Below are 16,563 nucleotides of genomic sequence, written 5' to 3'. Positions count from 1 at the left end.
TGGAAGGAACGTTTTTTAACTTTCAGAGAAAATCTGTGTTAATCTTGCAGTATTTCAAGAAGTTGGAAGTATTCGAATGGATTTTTTCTTAACACACCATACTTCATTGCCCGTAGATTTCGGCACTCTGATTTCAAATCCGGTCGTAGAATTTGTCTACCACCTCAGGATTTCGAAAGAAATCGATTTGTATGGAAAAAAAACTAATGAAGTCATAATTTTTTCGTTGAAATGATTATAATCTTTCTATTTTCCCATATTCTGCAATATTTCAGCATTAATTTAAAAAGAAATCGTCGATCTATCTCATTTCTAACGAAAGTTCTTTGATTGTTACAAGAAAAATTTATAATTTGAGATCTGTACAGTAAATCCTCTATAGGGGCAACGATTTCTATACGATAGATGCGACCAAGAATATCCCCCCCCCCCAACTTGGTACAGGGTAAACAACGGTGCTAAGCGGGAAATTGTTGTATTGTACTAATGCTATTCCATATCTGAGAATGATGCATCAAGTATCATAAAACTCCAATATAAACACCCTAATACATACCTTAATTTCTTTGTAGCGCGATCGACCGCTCAAGGGGGAACCCGCGCGTGGTCTCTATTTACACGCGCTGTCCTTCTCTACGTTCGGCTAGGCCCTTGGAGATAAAAAATAGTTACCCTATTCGTTAGATGCGACCAAATCCCTCCGAGGTTGTCGCGTCTATAGAGGATTTACTGTATTTATTTATATTGATGTAAACGTCGAAAGGTTCCCGCTTAGACTGATTAAATAATTCCGAGACGAATCGGGCCGTAATTATAGCGGTCGGGTGTAAACTTCTGAAAGCATAATGAAGGAAAGGATGGGTGGGCAAAAAAGAATCGGAAAAAGGGCGGAATTTAATCGACGACGTAACTGAATGGAAGAGTCGGTCGGGAGCTGGGCCGGTTGATTTCGAATTCAAGTGGAGAGAAATTGTGGGTGGTCAGGAACGATAAGTTATCGACCGATAAGCTGGTCGCGCTCGATGGAAATGGAACTCATCGCGTGCCGCGCCGTTCTCCCACTTTAGATAATAATCCCGTTCGGCCCCGTCGCGTCGCCGTGTTATCGCGCCGCGGAACGTTCGTATTTCAATCTCAAAAGGAGGATTCAGCATCTGTCGAAAGTTAATCCGCGTGTATTCCGCACAGGAACCGGGACAACTGATGTACCCCGGCATTCACAACGTGCGCTACATCGCTTCCGATGCAGCCGGAAATCGAGCAGAATGCCATTTCTCGATACATGTGCGAGGTAAATTTATGCAATGCGAACGAGGGCCTCCGCGAATGATCGATGATATCGAGAAACGACGTCCACCGAATATGTAGTTTATGCACTCGCAGAGAAAATTGATAATTCCATTCGCGAAGAGCTGCTGATCGACTGACCATGATCATTAGAGATACAGTAGAACCTCGCTCGTAGATGAGAAAGGGGGGAGAACACGGACACTTAAGTAAAACGCAACAAGTGTATATTAATTTTCAGCTAATTTTTAGCGTAACACTGGGGAAAAATTGAGCATTCCATTTTCACCTTCTCTCTGTGTAATTGGACCCCATAGACTTTCGGAACAAAATGAAAGAAAAAATTTGTCTGCATAGACAGTTTCGAAATTTTAATTTCGATACTTAACAAATTTAAAACATCACCATACTGCGGATGTTTATGCAATTTTCAATTTTTTATAGACAAATTTTAAGAAAGTGATACCAAGTAAAATTCTATTTTCATTGGTAACAGCATTTGTAGAACCAAAATAAATAAAAATCCTACTAAATTCTCCTGAATTTAATACCCCAGCATTTTTTGAAAATTTCTATACATGCCATAAATGCATAAAGATCCGCAGCCTATCGCAGATAGCATTCCCGGACAATTTTTTGTCAGTCTGGTGTAACATTTGCACCCGATACACAGGGAGAAGGTTAAAACAACTGAAGGAGACCCTCATATCGTCCACGTTTCTGGGGCAACAACAATTTTTGTTTAACGAATTCGTGGGAGGTGTAATTCATCAATAAAAAAACAATACGCGATCAATCACGCAGATAAGAAAAGAATTATGCTGTTATACGGCCCGGCAGGGCGTCGTCTCGATAACGTCGATCGAACAACGATAGAAAACGATTAATCGAACTTATCTGGCCTCTCGTACATTTTCAGAATCCGAGTATCATCGAGATTCCGAGGTGAGCTGAAAGGAAATCGCTGGCCTGGGTTTTGCGCGCAAAACCGGATAACCTTTGTAAAAGGATGAAATCCTGGCTGGTTCCTCTCTTCCATCCAGAAGCATAACTTTGTTTTGCTCATTTCACGGTACCATCCCCGACCGCCATCCTCCATTTCCCAAAACCACCGACAGAGATTCGACATTATGTTCTACACGTCGTTATCTCAATAGAGTTTCAATTATCACTAAATTCACCGTTCCACGAACTACTTCACGATTTTGCGGGTTTCTCTTTGCTACGGTTATAAGTAAAACGATGGACGTTTATTTCTCCGTTTCAAAGGGACGACGCATTTCCCGCTTCGGACCTTGAAAGAAACGTTTTAAAGTGGCGTTAGCGGACGTCGATGCAATTTTTGCAGGAAGCAGTTCTTACTGTTCGGTATTTCTTTATCCATCGTCTTCTTCTATGGTGTCTGGAGTGAAAGCATACAAGAAACGAGTGAGACGAAATAATGGGTCTTAAGATTGTAAACTGAAAATCAAGTTTTCGATGCCAAACCAATCGAACTGCCACGAGACCGTACGAAATTGGAACTTAATGAATTTATAATGAGTCGGATTGAATTCAAATACTTGCATACGCGTTTAATCACATTATTTATTATTTATACAATTCTTACTTCTTGTTAGGTTCAACAGTTGTTTTCATCGATCGAAAACACCATCATTTGTAAATTTGGATTCGTCTGTCCACATAATTTTCATAAAAATTTCAGAATCCTCTTCATTAGCAGCAGCTAGCCACGCCAGAAATTCTAATCGCCGCTGTCCATCAATAACACGCAGTTCTTGAACCAACGTCATTTTAAATGGATGATATTTGTATCTTCTCGTAATGGTATTAACACTTGTGACCGACATATTCAATTCTTTTGCAACTTGTTGAAGAGACGCGTGCGGATTAGCTTCAAAATAACCTAGCACTAATATCGCATTGTTTTTCATTTGCGACATGTCTACTGCGACTATAGGATGTTTCCCATCAGGAAATTGACCATGTAAACGCAATGATTTTGTAAGATAACGGGACGTTCTCTAGAAGTACAAATCCTATTTCGAAATCGTCCTTTGCACAATCTTTCCGCTGTGCGTGCACTTTTTCCACATTCATAGAAAACAGAGATCATATCACATCTTCCTGTGTTTGAAAACTTACTCATTCTGAAAGATCAAATCGTGATACACTAAACTACGACTGAAGCAATACTGTCAATAAGCTGATTAGATCGATGACACGACGACAAACTGATGATTCTAAAGCGTACGCGATAAATACAAACATAATAGGGGAAGCGACGAAAGTAAACATAAACCGAGATTCCCTAATTATGGCGACAACGAAAGATCGAATACAAAGAGAGCGGAGTTCTGTATCATCTGATGTAACTTGACTTATTTAGTAAGAAATAATTTTTCAGGAAAATTACGTTTACACAAAATTTTTGAGTTTGAGGTCATTTCAAGGTCAGAGTATAATACACTGTTGAATTCGTCTCGACGTCAGCAGCAATTCTGTAGTGCGCGCTATTTAAAAAGTCATGGTGACCTTTACTTTTTTACGTAAAAAGCATTTTTTTCAGATTTAAGAATATGCGAACATGTAGCTCACCAAGTACTGATAAAGTTCTGTCTAAAACATTTTTTAATTGCACTACCGGAAATGCCTAAAAAATGGTGAGAAAACTTAACGGGTAGACTCTATAAATTTAGTAATTAGTCATTTAGTATCGCGATTTCAAAGAGCTGAATGCTAGTGAATTAATGCCACGAATGCCTTCGTTAAATCAATCATACTATGCGCATAACTCTCTATCGCATTAATTTGAGTTCTGCTTTGTATTAATACTTTCGCTTGAAATCTAATTACCGCTATAATTAAAGCGAGTTTGATGAAATTTTGAAGCATAGGTTAAATACTTAACAGAATGGGTCTTCCATTTCCGAAAGTTTCTTCATTCAAAATGAAATCATGTACGCTTCTCGATACTGGCAGCTAGGATATAAATGTCCGAGAAAATTAGGGTAACGAGGGTGTGTAGTGTGTTTCGTGTTCTGTACAAGAACAAGTACAATCTACAAAACATAGTAAGTTATTATAAATATGTTGTGCTATACGCGTTCTTTCATATTTTCGTGGTTTTATTTATGTGCAGAAGATCACAGTGAGTAGCCATTAAAACACACAGAACCCCGTTTACGGTATGGTGTATTACCCAGGCTTGATGCAGCACATAAATTTGATGGGAAAATTATTCGCGTGGAGACGAAGTAGATAGGGCTGAGCTTTCGAAAATGGCGCGTTTAAATTCCTTGCCATCGCATAATTCGACAGTGACGAATACAAGCGCACTTTATATGATCCGGAAATCCCCACCACGTCGAGAGATCTTTGCACTCTTCTATCTTTCCGCGACCAGCGTGGCAAGAAGAGAAAAATTCTAAAAGCTTCGGAGATGATGCTGCCCGTTTTCTGAGTTTTTCTCCTTGAAAAATTTCGAAACACTCTCCGCTTGCTTTTACTATATTATGCAATTTACGAGTGAAGATTCCGAGGCGGACTGTCGTGACAGACAACTTTATAACCGGGCTTTGACTTTGCGAAAGCCGATACCGTCTTGTAACGGAAATACCTGTTCCGGAATGCAAAGACGGAGGAAACATGGAAACTCGGTACGCCGCAAATTCTGCATTTTTCCGCGTATTTCTGCAGTTTGAAAGCCTTTTCCTTGTCGGATGCAATCTTCACAAGCTCGATATACGGTTAAAAAAAAAAATGGAGTGCACAGAGCACGTCGATATTACTTTCACTGTTAATTTCAGCTTTTTCGAGATTTCTTAATACTCAATTCGCGATTTATATTCGTATCTGCTAAATCAGAGTATGTTCAGAACCAATTCGACAGGTTGGATTTTAGTTTCTCTATATTAGAAAAGCTCGACCAAAAAATTAACTACGTTTCAGCATTGTACGAGAGTCCTACGTAGTGGTGTTTTTAACTAACCAACATGCGCTGCAGTTTTGCGTATAAAAGAAAGACATTTTTCAAAAATCATAACAGAGCATCGTTTCCCAACCTATTATGTTTTCGTTATATAATGATTTTTACACAATCAATGCAACAGTGAATCTGCCACAAGTGAACGGATTTCGAATTTATATTCGGCGCAGGAAAATCTCCATGCAGTCACGTACCTATCTTTTTTTAGAAACAATTGTTGTAGCAGTGACGATACAGACAGGGTGTCGCAAAAATGTTGTACTTTCTTGAAAGAAGTGATTCTTGAGGCTACTTGAAATAACTTTTTCCTTTAAGAAAATGTTCTCCGCGGTTTGAAAAAATGATTAGGATGGCTATAATATAATAATACTAGCCATGGGTACCCTAGTAATTTTTTACGTAGAATGAACAGAGGAATCGATTAGTGCAACAAAAAATATGTCATTTATCTTTCTCTTTTGATATTTTTTCGTAAATGCGTTAATAACGGAGTTACGGCCAGAAACAATTGCGTGAAACACCCTGTACACATATGTGCCCGTAACTATGAATAGACAGCGGATCTTTATGCATTTATGAAGAAATTGGTCGGGCGAAATATAAAACAGTACAAGATTTGAAAAATTTGAGAATATTGTAATGTTGTTTTTAAAGTAAAATAAATCATTGAGGGATGAAATCAATTTTTATTTTATTCCTGCTTCCCCCACAATTAATGTAGGACATTTTGATCTTGCATAATAGATCCGCAGTCTAATTATGAAAGTGGTTTGAGTCATTATATTTCTTGTTTCTTCATGATATATTCAAAGGAAAAGGATATTAACACTAAATGAATTCTAACTAACTGAATCTAACGGTTCATTTTTAACGATATCATAAAGATTACATTGAATTAATTTAGTTTAAAATAATCTGATGCGAAGTAACTGATAAACTGATTTCTTTTTTAAAATTTTGACTTACCATTAGACCTAACCCAGACCACTTTCATAATTATGGGCATCATTAAAACTACATCTTCAGCCGCGCGTGACATCCTTCATATCTGAAAGACCAATTTTCGTTTAATTCTGAATAATTGTTGAATAAAAATTGTAAGTGGAAATGTTTGATAGTACTCGATGGTTCGCGAGTGCTGCCACCGATCACTTTATAACACGGCGATATTGGTAAGAGGTGACAGTAACTGTATTGCAATTTAATTAATCGACAACTACATGATTGTTTTACTAACGCAGCAGCATCGGTATGAATGGAAAACCAATTAAACGCTCGGCCGGTTGTTCGAATGTCTATTAATTAAATACTTGATTATCTATGTGCACAATAGCTGAGAGAGAGAGAGAGAGAATCGTTAGCGACGTAATTGACGTATCATCGGATTAATAAATCACGCGAATCAGTACACTGGGAGCATTCGCAACGGTAGAACGTGTTTGTCGATCGTGCGAGATTATCGTAGTACACGGTCTATTGCTTTCATTTTGCCAAACGACAATTTCTTACTTGCGACCAAGTGAATGCCACTGTGGTTTTCTCGTAGCAATAGAATTTACGTAATACGTTTTACTACGTTTACAAGTGGTTCATGTAGCAAGTACAATATTGTTACATGTAGCTTAATAATTTCATTTAAAAATTGATTGATTCAATGTAGACATGTCAATCATTATGTTTCATTGCTGCAATAAAAATACCTTCTAAGAACGCTCCTGAGGCTAACATGTCTTTTCACAAAAGTTCCACGGATATTTTCTTAAAGGACATGTACAGTCAGGAACAAAACAATTTTTATTTAGTGGATAACATAAATGAAATTTCTGGCAAATAAATATATCGTTTTACACTGTTTCCTTTGTTTATTTGGTTCAGTTGATAAAACTGAAACGCGTCGCTACGTCGTTAAAACATTTTTTTTTAATTTTCGTTACGAGCTCAAATGAAAACAAGCTGTGCAAAGCAACTGTTAATATTTCTCCAACGTTTTCATTATCATCCAGTGAATTAATATCGACCGAGCTTGGCAGAAAAACTGGAATAGTTTGGTCCATGTTTAAAAAAGTTATTCTGATTTAAAGGCGTGTGCAATTAATAAACTGCGGATGTTTATGCAATTTTCAATTTTCGAATTTTAAGAATGTGGAATAAAATATTGGGTTGGCAAGAAAGTAATGTCGGTATTTTAAGGTGAAACAGACAGCCCAATTTTTTATTCAACCAATGAACTTTAATGAATAAGATATTTCCCTTTTGTTCGACGATCTTTCGCCAAAAAGTATAAATAAGAAAATATTTTATTGATTAAAGCTCATCGCTTGAATAAAGAAATTCGGTTTTATTTTACCTTAAAGTAGCGAAATTACTTTCTTGCCAACCCAATAATTGACTGAAACGGACATTCCCTTCCGAGACACGAAGAAGTAACGTACCCTATCTTTTTGTCCCCGACTGTACGGCAAGATATACATATTTTGACAACGGTAGATAACTGTTTATTTGGTTTCCCGTTATGTGCCCGCATCCGAATGTCTAAGCCGAACCAGCCAGGACTGCGATCTATCTATAGAAATCCAATCAGAAACCCTGCTTAATCTGATTTCATGATTTAGCCGCGATACTATAGGAGAAGGATGCTGATGTGTCCCGGTAGACCACCGCAACCGATACCGTCCACCGTTTACGCAGTAAGTGGACCTCTTCCAGTGTTGATTTAAACGAGGAACCGAAGGATCCCAACCATGCCACCTAATTACATTTTCAGTGGCAGATACCGAGCGGATGCTATTTGAGATACACGAGGATCTTCTCCGGGGCGTACGCAATGCAAAACTATCAGGGACAGAGGCAGAACAGTTACCAAGACGCGAGAGCAGCTTATCACGAGGTTCATCCAATTCGTGGAAGTCAAGGACACCTTCCTCCACCTAGATCGTATCCTCTCGGCAACTGTAAGTACTTCACGTTTCTACTTCATGTTACCGAGATTCTGCTTCTGCACATATTCTTCGGGTGTCAGCGTTAGACTCAAACGTTACGTCTACGCTGAAGCAACGACGAGCTACAATGAACCATAGTAATATTGTGAGAGACACTATTCAATTCTAACTTTAACACTTTGCACTCTATTTAAAGTGTTTTATTTGAGATTTACTTCAAAGTTCCTTATTTTAAACAATTTTGTTTGCTAATTATGCAATGAAATATAGCTCTGAAACTTTGTTGTACTCCCTCTGTCCCATAATAATAGTAGCAGTTGATGAATTAGTTTGTCCCATAATAATAGTAGCAAAAGAAAATAAATATAGAATGCAACATGTATTATCAAGAAACTAGATTACATTAAACAATAAATTAAAAATATGACTCTCAATTTTTATTTTGAGTGCTCAGATAGTTTCTGGATTTTTCAATAATTTCGTTACTGCATCTGAAAGTTGTAGGTAGGATCCCTTGGCTGCGAAGCTTTGCTTTCCCTATATGCGTGAGCTTAAATGATTAATTAACGAGAGCTTGATTAAATTAACTTTTAAGCATAACTTGTTTTTTTCAGTTTACTTTTACAGTGGGTTGAATCATAACAATGTTTTCAAAATTTCTTTATCTCGTCATGTAGTAAATTAATCTGACTAACTTCTCAAAGAAATCCAAGTCGCATGATCTGATATTATAAAAGTTAACGTTAGTCCTAATTTAACCCTTTGCACTCCTTTGCACACTTTCACTCTAGAAAAATTTTAATGAAACTGGTTTTTATATGCATTTGGTTCTTCTTTTATTTATTTCATTTCTCTTATTTTTAAAACAAATATAAGTTCCATAATAATTGTAGCAAGTGAATATTTAGACGGGAATTATATTGGCGATGCAGATGTTGTAGCGCAAAATTGCGTAGCGAATCAGTGTTTCATGACATCTGTCATTTGTTTTGACACATCTTGTAGTTTTTAGTTAACCTAATTATTACGAAATATAACTATTTCTCTAATTTCATCCGTTGATTGAAATCAATTAATTTATTTCAGTCGAATATCAACACAGTTCACAAATGACAGGTGTCATGGAACATTCATTTTGCTTCGCAACTTTGCGCTACAACATCTGCATTCGCCAATAATTCCCGTTTAAATATTCACTTGCTACCATTAATATGAGACAGAGGGAGTAATTTATATTTGTGGAACTTACATTTGTTTTAAGAATAAAAGAAATGTGTGTGTGTGTGTGAAATAAATAAACGAAGAACCAAATGCATATAAAAACCCGTCTCATTCACATTTTTCTGAAGTGAGAGGGTGCAAAGGAGTGCAAAGGGTTAAAAGGACTAAGGATAACTTTTTTAATATCAGATCATACGACTTGGATTTCTTTGAGAAGTTAGTACGATTAATTTACTACATGACGAGATAAAGCAATTTTGAAAACATTGCTATTGGTCGCAATTACTAAGAAAATTATGGAAGTTGTTGTTTACAACTTTTATACATATGTGGGCCGATATTGAAAATTTAAAATGTATGTTTTGTAATACTGCGTCAATTACACATATTCTGAAAATTTCGTCCAAATGAAATTTCATCAAAACACACTATAACACTTTCGTCTTCCAAAGTCGTTCAAGGTCATTTAAAATTTAGGTTAGCTACATGGTCTGAATCATCAATGGACTTCTGCCTGAAAGATTAATATTTTGAAATTTCTTAAAACCATAAAATACATCAAATGTAATAATTCAATAAAATAATGTCGACAGTATGTATCTCTTTTCCTGAATTTCAACCTGATTGCATAATATATACATAGATATTTACAATAGCATGATCGATAGCGGAAATTAATATTCGAAAATTGTAATGAGCCTCACATAAGGCTAGCGTTAATTCCAGTAATCAACCATCTGATCGAGGAGCTCTACATAAGCAACTACGTCGAATGGTCATGATCGGTCGATCATTAGCTAAGCAATTTGACCATGCGAAATCGCAATCAGTTTCCGATTGCGCAGTAGTTGTTTGATCTGTAAATTAGAGGCAACCAATTAGATGAATAGGAAGGCGCACATTAGCTAATTAGCTAAAATCCAGTTTCTGACCTGACTCTATCCCACTGATCCTATCCCTTGCATTGCATTTCTTCAACGTTTTAAAAGAAAAGCCACATTTAGACCCTAAAAATATCTTTGATCGAAAGCTAGGCAACAGTTTCTTACTACTACAGAAACTCAACAGTGGTGTTTGTCTAACAAGTTTGTCTAACGATAAAAATGTATATAAAACAATTTAAAAAATGACACGAACCATCACATACAAACTCACACTCAACCATCCACGCGGTGATAGAAACATCACTACAATTTATAAAACTGAAGATCCGAAATAAATGTTAATTGCACTGTGTAATGAAAGAAAATGGACACGAGGCACCTACAGCGACTCCTATTAATATTTGGACACTCTTAAAAAAAGGTAACTTCTTTAATATCGGACAATCGAACTTTCTTGAGAAATTAGAGCAATTAGTTTACTGCGTGTTGTGAAAAGAAATTTTTTCAAAGATTGCAATTGGTCCAGATTGTATTAAAAATATAAAAAATTGCAATTCACAACTTTTTTATGTGGGCCTATGTAGAAAATTTAAGGAATACGTTTTGTGGATCTATATATCGAAATCGGTGGATGCAGGAAAAAACGACAGACATTGAAAGATGTAAGAAAATCTTGAAAATCGTGGGAAACTGCAGTTTTTATCATCTTTAAACGTTTGTAGTTCATTGGAACGTTGATCGATTTTCGTGAAATTTTCAGAATGTTTAACCCTTTGCAATCCGTTGTCGTCGATAATGCTACATTTTAAATATATGAACACAAAACATAAAATTTTCATTTTGTTGAAGATTTATAAACTTGAACTTGTTTTATATAATGTAGGTAACGAATAAATATTTTGTTTCATTGCAGCAAACGTATTTTTTTTTATTATTATACATATAAGTCGCTAGGCTGGAGTGCAAAGGATTAATTGATACAGATCTACGAAACGTGTTTTCTAAATTGTCCATATAAGCCCACATAAAAAACTTGCAAAATACAATTTTTAGTATTCTGCAATGCCGACAACTTGCAATTTAAAAAAAAATTGTTCACTTTGTGTAGCAAACCAATTGTTCTAAATTAGAACTTCTAATTTCTCAAAAATGTTTAAATCATATAGTCCAATATTAAAAAAGTTATCGTCATTTTAACAGTATGCAAATATTAGTGGGAGCCATCGTAACACTTTTAAAATGAAATGAAAATTGTTAAATATATCGTCCAATGTATCGATAAAAAGTCCAAACGTTAAACGTGGCGGCGAAACGGTTTGAATTCAACGAGACTTTGATTTCCTTGGAAGTATGATGGAATTCTTCGAGGAAGAAAATCCTTTTTCGATTCCGGACTCGATTCCGTGGAAAATATCCAAATACACAGCCGCAGTCCGGCGATAAGAATATAAAGCACGTCATAGAAGATAGGCGGTCTCGAGGATTAAAGATCGACCGATCCTTATGCAAAAATAACGCATATTTGCAACGTCGAGCGAGCTCCTGCCCCTTGAGCCCGATTGAGCTATCTGCATTTTTCTGCCACAAACTGGGACAAGATGGTAGCGAGGCAAGCAGGGTCGAAAGGATGAGCGAAGACATAGTTGCCGGGGTCTCCGGAAATTCAACGAAAAAAAATGAAAGGAAGAACAGGGAAAATAATTTCTCCAGGAGTAGCGGACATGATTTAGCGGGGACCGGGATTAAAACAATTTTGTGTCGCCCACTCGAGATTGCACGTTCGTTAAGACGCGGGATCTTCGAGCGAAAAATCTCAAAACTGTCGGACTATCAAATTGTCGTGACACAATGAGCGATGCTTCATTTGAAAGTCGAATGGGGCCATTACTTTGTGACCTGCATCTCCCCTCAGGGACACGTTTGCAAGTAAAACGGTTTCGCCGTGAACCTGTACAAAATAAAAACCGTCTCAACTTATTTCAGATAACAGCGTGTAGTATTGGGAATATTTACACGGTGTCTTTGCATTGCCTTTTATTATATGTATTCAGTGTTCAATTTTTCTGGTTGAATGTTGTTTTTCTGGGCTTTTGGAACTGTTTTATTTGGTTCAGTCGATTTGATGAAATTTTCGAAGGCCGATATTTGTACGGCCGCCTGTTTATTTGTTTATTTGTTTGTTTCAATATCACGCAAAAGTGGACCTAGCAGAGTTTCAATGATTGTATTATTGGTACTTCACACGCGTGTGCTCAGACGAGTGACCGAAGTCATTAATATGAGTAGACTGCGGATCTTCGTGCAATATCAAAATTTTTCACCGTTAATTACGAGACACAGAAACCATTCAAAAATTCCTTTCAATGACAGATGTTCTTACATTGTCTAAATGTTTTTACTGTTTTCAATTACACCCACCCATTTTTGTCATAAACGCAAAAAATCCGCAGTCTATTTATTAGAGAGACCTTTACCTTTGCTCTAAAACCGCCGAGACTGTCCAAGCAACATCAAAAGTATAAATATTATACGATTAGATTGAATTTGTAAAAATTAAGCATACTTTACTCATAGTACTATTTTAATGAAAATGATACTACAAAGTATCTCCGAGATATAAAAAGTTAATCCCTACTTCCTTCATTTTAAAAAAGTATTTAAGATAAATTGTGTTTAACATTCAGAAGACTAAATATTTGAGAAATATATTTTACGATGTGGTAAATGAAATCTAATAAAGAATAGAACAGGAATAAAAACCTGTACGCCCTATATTCGTCCCGGAATATAACGTCTAATTAAATTCTCATTTATTCGCGCACTTCCTTATCATTTAAAAAAAAAATTCAGATTAAGGAAAGAAGCTAAAAATCCGAGAACTGAAGGACTCCCGTTATCCGTCTATTCTCAAGAAACTCGCTGCAAGTACTACAGCTTTCGGCGTATTCCTCTATTCAGCAGTCGATAGAGGAACGAGGATGAAAGATCAACGCTTTAAAGAGTCGTTGGCTATTAGTCAGATGAAAAGTAGCCGATTTTAGAATATCTTTTTCGCTAGAATTACTGGAACCCCCCTGGAACGAAACTTATCACATTTATTATTTCGTATCTTGCATAATATGTTTAATTTTTCGTGGTAAAACCTCTGCATAAAATCGACGATCTTAATTATTCTCAATATTCTAATCGTCTTTGAAATGTTCATTTCCTAAAATCAGAGAGAACATTAAAATAATTAGTTAAATACTCATATAAAACCGTTTTCCTCGAATATCTTCTAAATTATTTACCGCATCGGAAAATATGTTACACAAAATCTGTAGATCTGAACAGGCTGCGTCTTTCATGTCGTATTACTTTTTTCGTGAAACAATCGCTTTTCCAAAAATTTGAGAAAAATATGTATCTTTTTTTTTTAACTTGCGGAACTTACTTTCATTTACACTGGTGGTCAAAATGATAAGGCACCTTAAGGTTTTTAGCAATGAACATTCATTTGTACATATATGTATACACGTAGAAAGTGGATATATTGTACAACAAAATAAGGTACTAATTTTTATATATTGGATTGGCAAATAAGTTCGTTCGGTTTTTTACATTGGAATAAATCACAAAAACCGAACGAACTTAGTTGCCAACCCAATAATATACTAAAAATTAAGTAACTCGTTCAAGCCATTTATTATTGCTACAAAAATTTACTTCTACTGTGGGCAAAATGATAAGGCACTTTGAATATAAAATAAGAAAAGTATTAGAGTTCAACAAAATTACACAATTTTTGGCAGTTTTAGTAATGCGCGGACTGTCCTTTACGTTGTACCACTCCAATCATTCATCTTGGTAAACTTCTATATTAGTAAGCTTCTAGAATTGCTGATTTCAATTCGGATACTGTATAATAATCTTCTTGACAGTCTTCCACAAACGTTCTCGATAATGTTTAGGTCAGGAGACCTCGCAGGCCAATCCAAAACTTGCCAATTCAAAAGCAGTATGCACAGCTGGCATAATCTTGCTGAAATATATATTTTCTGCCAGCAATTCTGCGAGCATATGTTCCGATTTGCTCTTTAATTAAATTTTAGTAGCCAGCACTATTCATATGGCCTTGAATAAATTTTGTTTCCATTTTTCCTCTATAGCCAATTCCTCCCCATATCATTAATGTACCGCCACCACATCGTCGACGACTCAAAACCCTTTGTTCCTTACTTATTTCATGGAAATAGTACTTGTATCCATCTGGACCATCCAAATTTTCATTTCATCCAAAATTCGTTTTGTGTGTGTACAACAGTGCCTTATCATTTTGTCCACCAGTGCAATTGCATATAACTTTGCAGAAAGTTGCATATATTTTGTGTATTAAAAGTCTACAAACTTTTTTTGTTCGACTTTACCAGGGGTAAAAGTGTTATAAGGCGAACTCTGTTTAAAAAAAAAACCCTCTAAAATGAACTGTTAAATAAATATGAGTAAATGCAAGTGCAAGATTGCAATGCAACGGGTTAAACGAAACACCGAAACAAAAATGAGAATTTGAAAGTAGCAGTAGGGGCGTTAGAACCGAGGCAGTGGTTTTCACGTGTCGCGCGTTATATAAAGGGGTGCAATCGGCGAAACATTCGGTGCACAATGGCTGGTTTGTTCTCTTTCATTTCGCAGCCACTTGCCCGCGTGTTGTCCGTTGTTATCCGATTTTCATCGGTTTCCCACGGTGAAATACTAGGCGTGATTGAAACGGCAGCGAACGGTTTCCGAAAAACACTTCACGTCGGCTGCTAAATATGTAGAACGCGCGGGGCCACGTGAAATAAAGTGCTGCAAGCTGTTTTGTTCAAAAGCTCAACGCCGGTCGACATTATTTTGTTTTCAATAACATACGTCGCACTGCGATTATTCGATACGCTGTTGATTTTCCTGAACGTGCAGCTAGTTTAAGGGGCTAGTATACCCTCGGATTGTAACTAGAAAATAACTAGAATCTTACTAGAAAAATGGGTCGAAACATGGGTTTGCGCGGATCCGTTTAATGTCCTTATACGAGCAGATTTTGGGCTGGGTGGAGGCTCATTCGAAAGAGGAAGGTTCACCGCATGGTGCTCTGGTCATCCCATCAGTCAAAAAAGGCTTTTAGAGACAGAAAAATGCATTGAAATCTGCGGGATTTTTTCTCGATTTTTTCCCTACTTTGGACACTCATATTATTACATATAAACATAATCTCGTTAACCTCATGAGCAGAGCACCACGCGGTGAACCTTCCTCTTTCGAATGAGTCCTCAATCAGCCCAAAATTTGCTCCTATAAGGACATTAAGCGAAATCGCGCAAACCCATGTTTCGACCCATTTTTCTAGTAAGATTCTAGTTCCTTTCTAGTTACAATCCGAGGGTGTACTACCGCCTTAACGGTAAAATTGTTTTATGTACTTGGTCCGGCCCTATTAAACTAAATATAAGCTTGTTTCAAAAATTCGAAAAGGGAAGTTAATTAAAAACGTGTCACAATCATTCCGAATTTGTTTTTGGTGTAGGAGTAATCGCGATTAGTATCGTGTAACTATTCAAAGAAAGCTCTACGTTTGTGATCAAAGAGAAAATTAGAGCATCAGCAGTTTATGACAAATTATAATTTACATTTATGTGTTTGAGTGTGGGTAAAATAATATATTATCAAGTGGTAAGTTGTTATCGTTCAAAAGTGTACGGTTTAGACACCATATGTATAACTAAAAATTTTGTTAAATCTCGAGAAACGACGAATATACAACCGTTTCGTGCGAAACTGGTTTTCGAAAGCTGCACCTGGGATATCTGCCAATTTTTATCTCGATCAGAAATACGCAATATTTCCTTTCAATGAAAAAATCGCACTATGTAGCACCGCTACGCTTTGGTCACAAAATTCCACTTTTTCAAGAGATTTCAGCCATTCGCAGAAAAATCCGTGATTTTCATCGGAAAATCTAAAATATCCTCGTAACTTGTAACGATTACAACACTGTTTCTTCGTAACTGTTTTCAATCCATGAGCAGTATAGAAAAGATAATTCGACGATGATTGAGTTATAAGGCGTCTGTCTATTTATAGTTTATAGTGAAAGGTTGTCATCAATTAACAGTAGCAGCGACAAGCATACAAATTAATTTCACAACCAACGTGAAATGCTTCAGCGCTACGTGAGGTTTAGTTCTGACATGATCCGCGACTAATGGCGCATCGATTAGGTTATCGG

The 16,563-nt window shown here is 36.5% G+C and overlaps 1 protein-coding gene across 8 annotated transcripts in view; it reads left to right on the top strand.

Annotated features, from left to right (window-relative positions):
• LOC143207389 (uncharacterized) overlaps positions 1-16,563 on the top strand; it is a 233,409-nt gene that overhangs the window by 189,529 nt on the left and 27,317 nt on the right. For all 8 annotated transcript variants that reach the window (XM_076420815.1, XM_076420812.1, XM_076420811.1 and 5 more), the window contains 4 exons: positions 1,189-1,291; positions 2,207-2,232; positions 7,888-7,962; positions 8,040-8,226. In XM_076420815.1, coding sequence (XP_076276930.1) covers positions 1,189-1,291; positions 2,207-2,232; positions 7,888-7,962; positions 8,040-8,226 — 391 coding nt within the window. The remainder of the gene's footprint in view (positions 1-1,188; positions 1,292-2,206; positions 2,233-7,887; positions 7,963-8,039; positions 8,227-16,563) is intronic.

The sequence above is a fragment of the Lasioglossum baleicum genome, chromosome 3 (genome assembly GCF_051020765.1).
Source record: "Lasioglossum baleicum chromosome 3, iyLasBale1, whole genome shotgun sequence".
Lineage (NCBI taxonomy): Eukaryota > Metazoa > Arthropoda > Insecta > Hymenoptera > Halictidae > Lasioglossum > Lasioglossum baleicum.
Note: the sequence above shows the minus strand (reverse complement) of the source record. Positions and strands in the feature narration are given on the sequence as shown.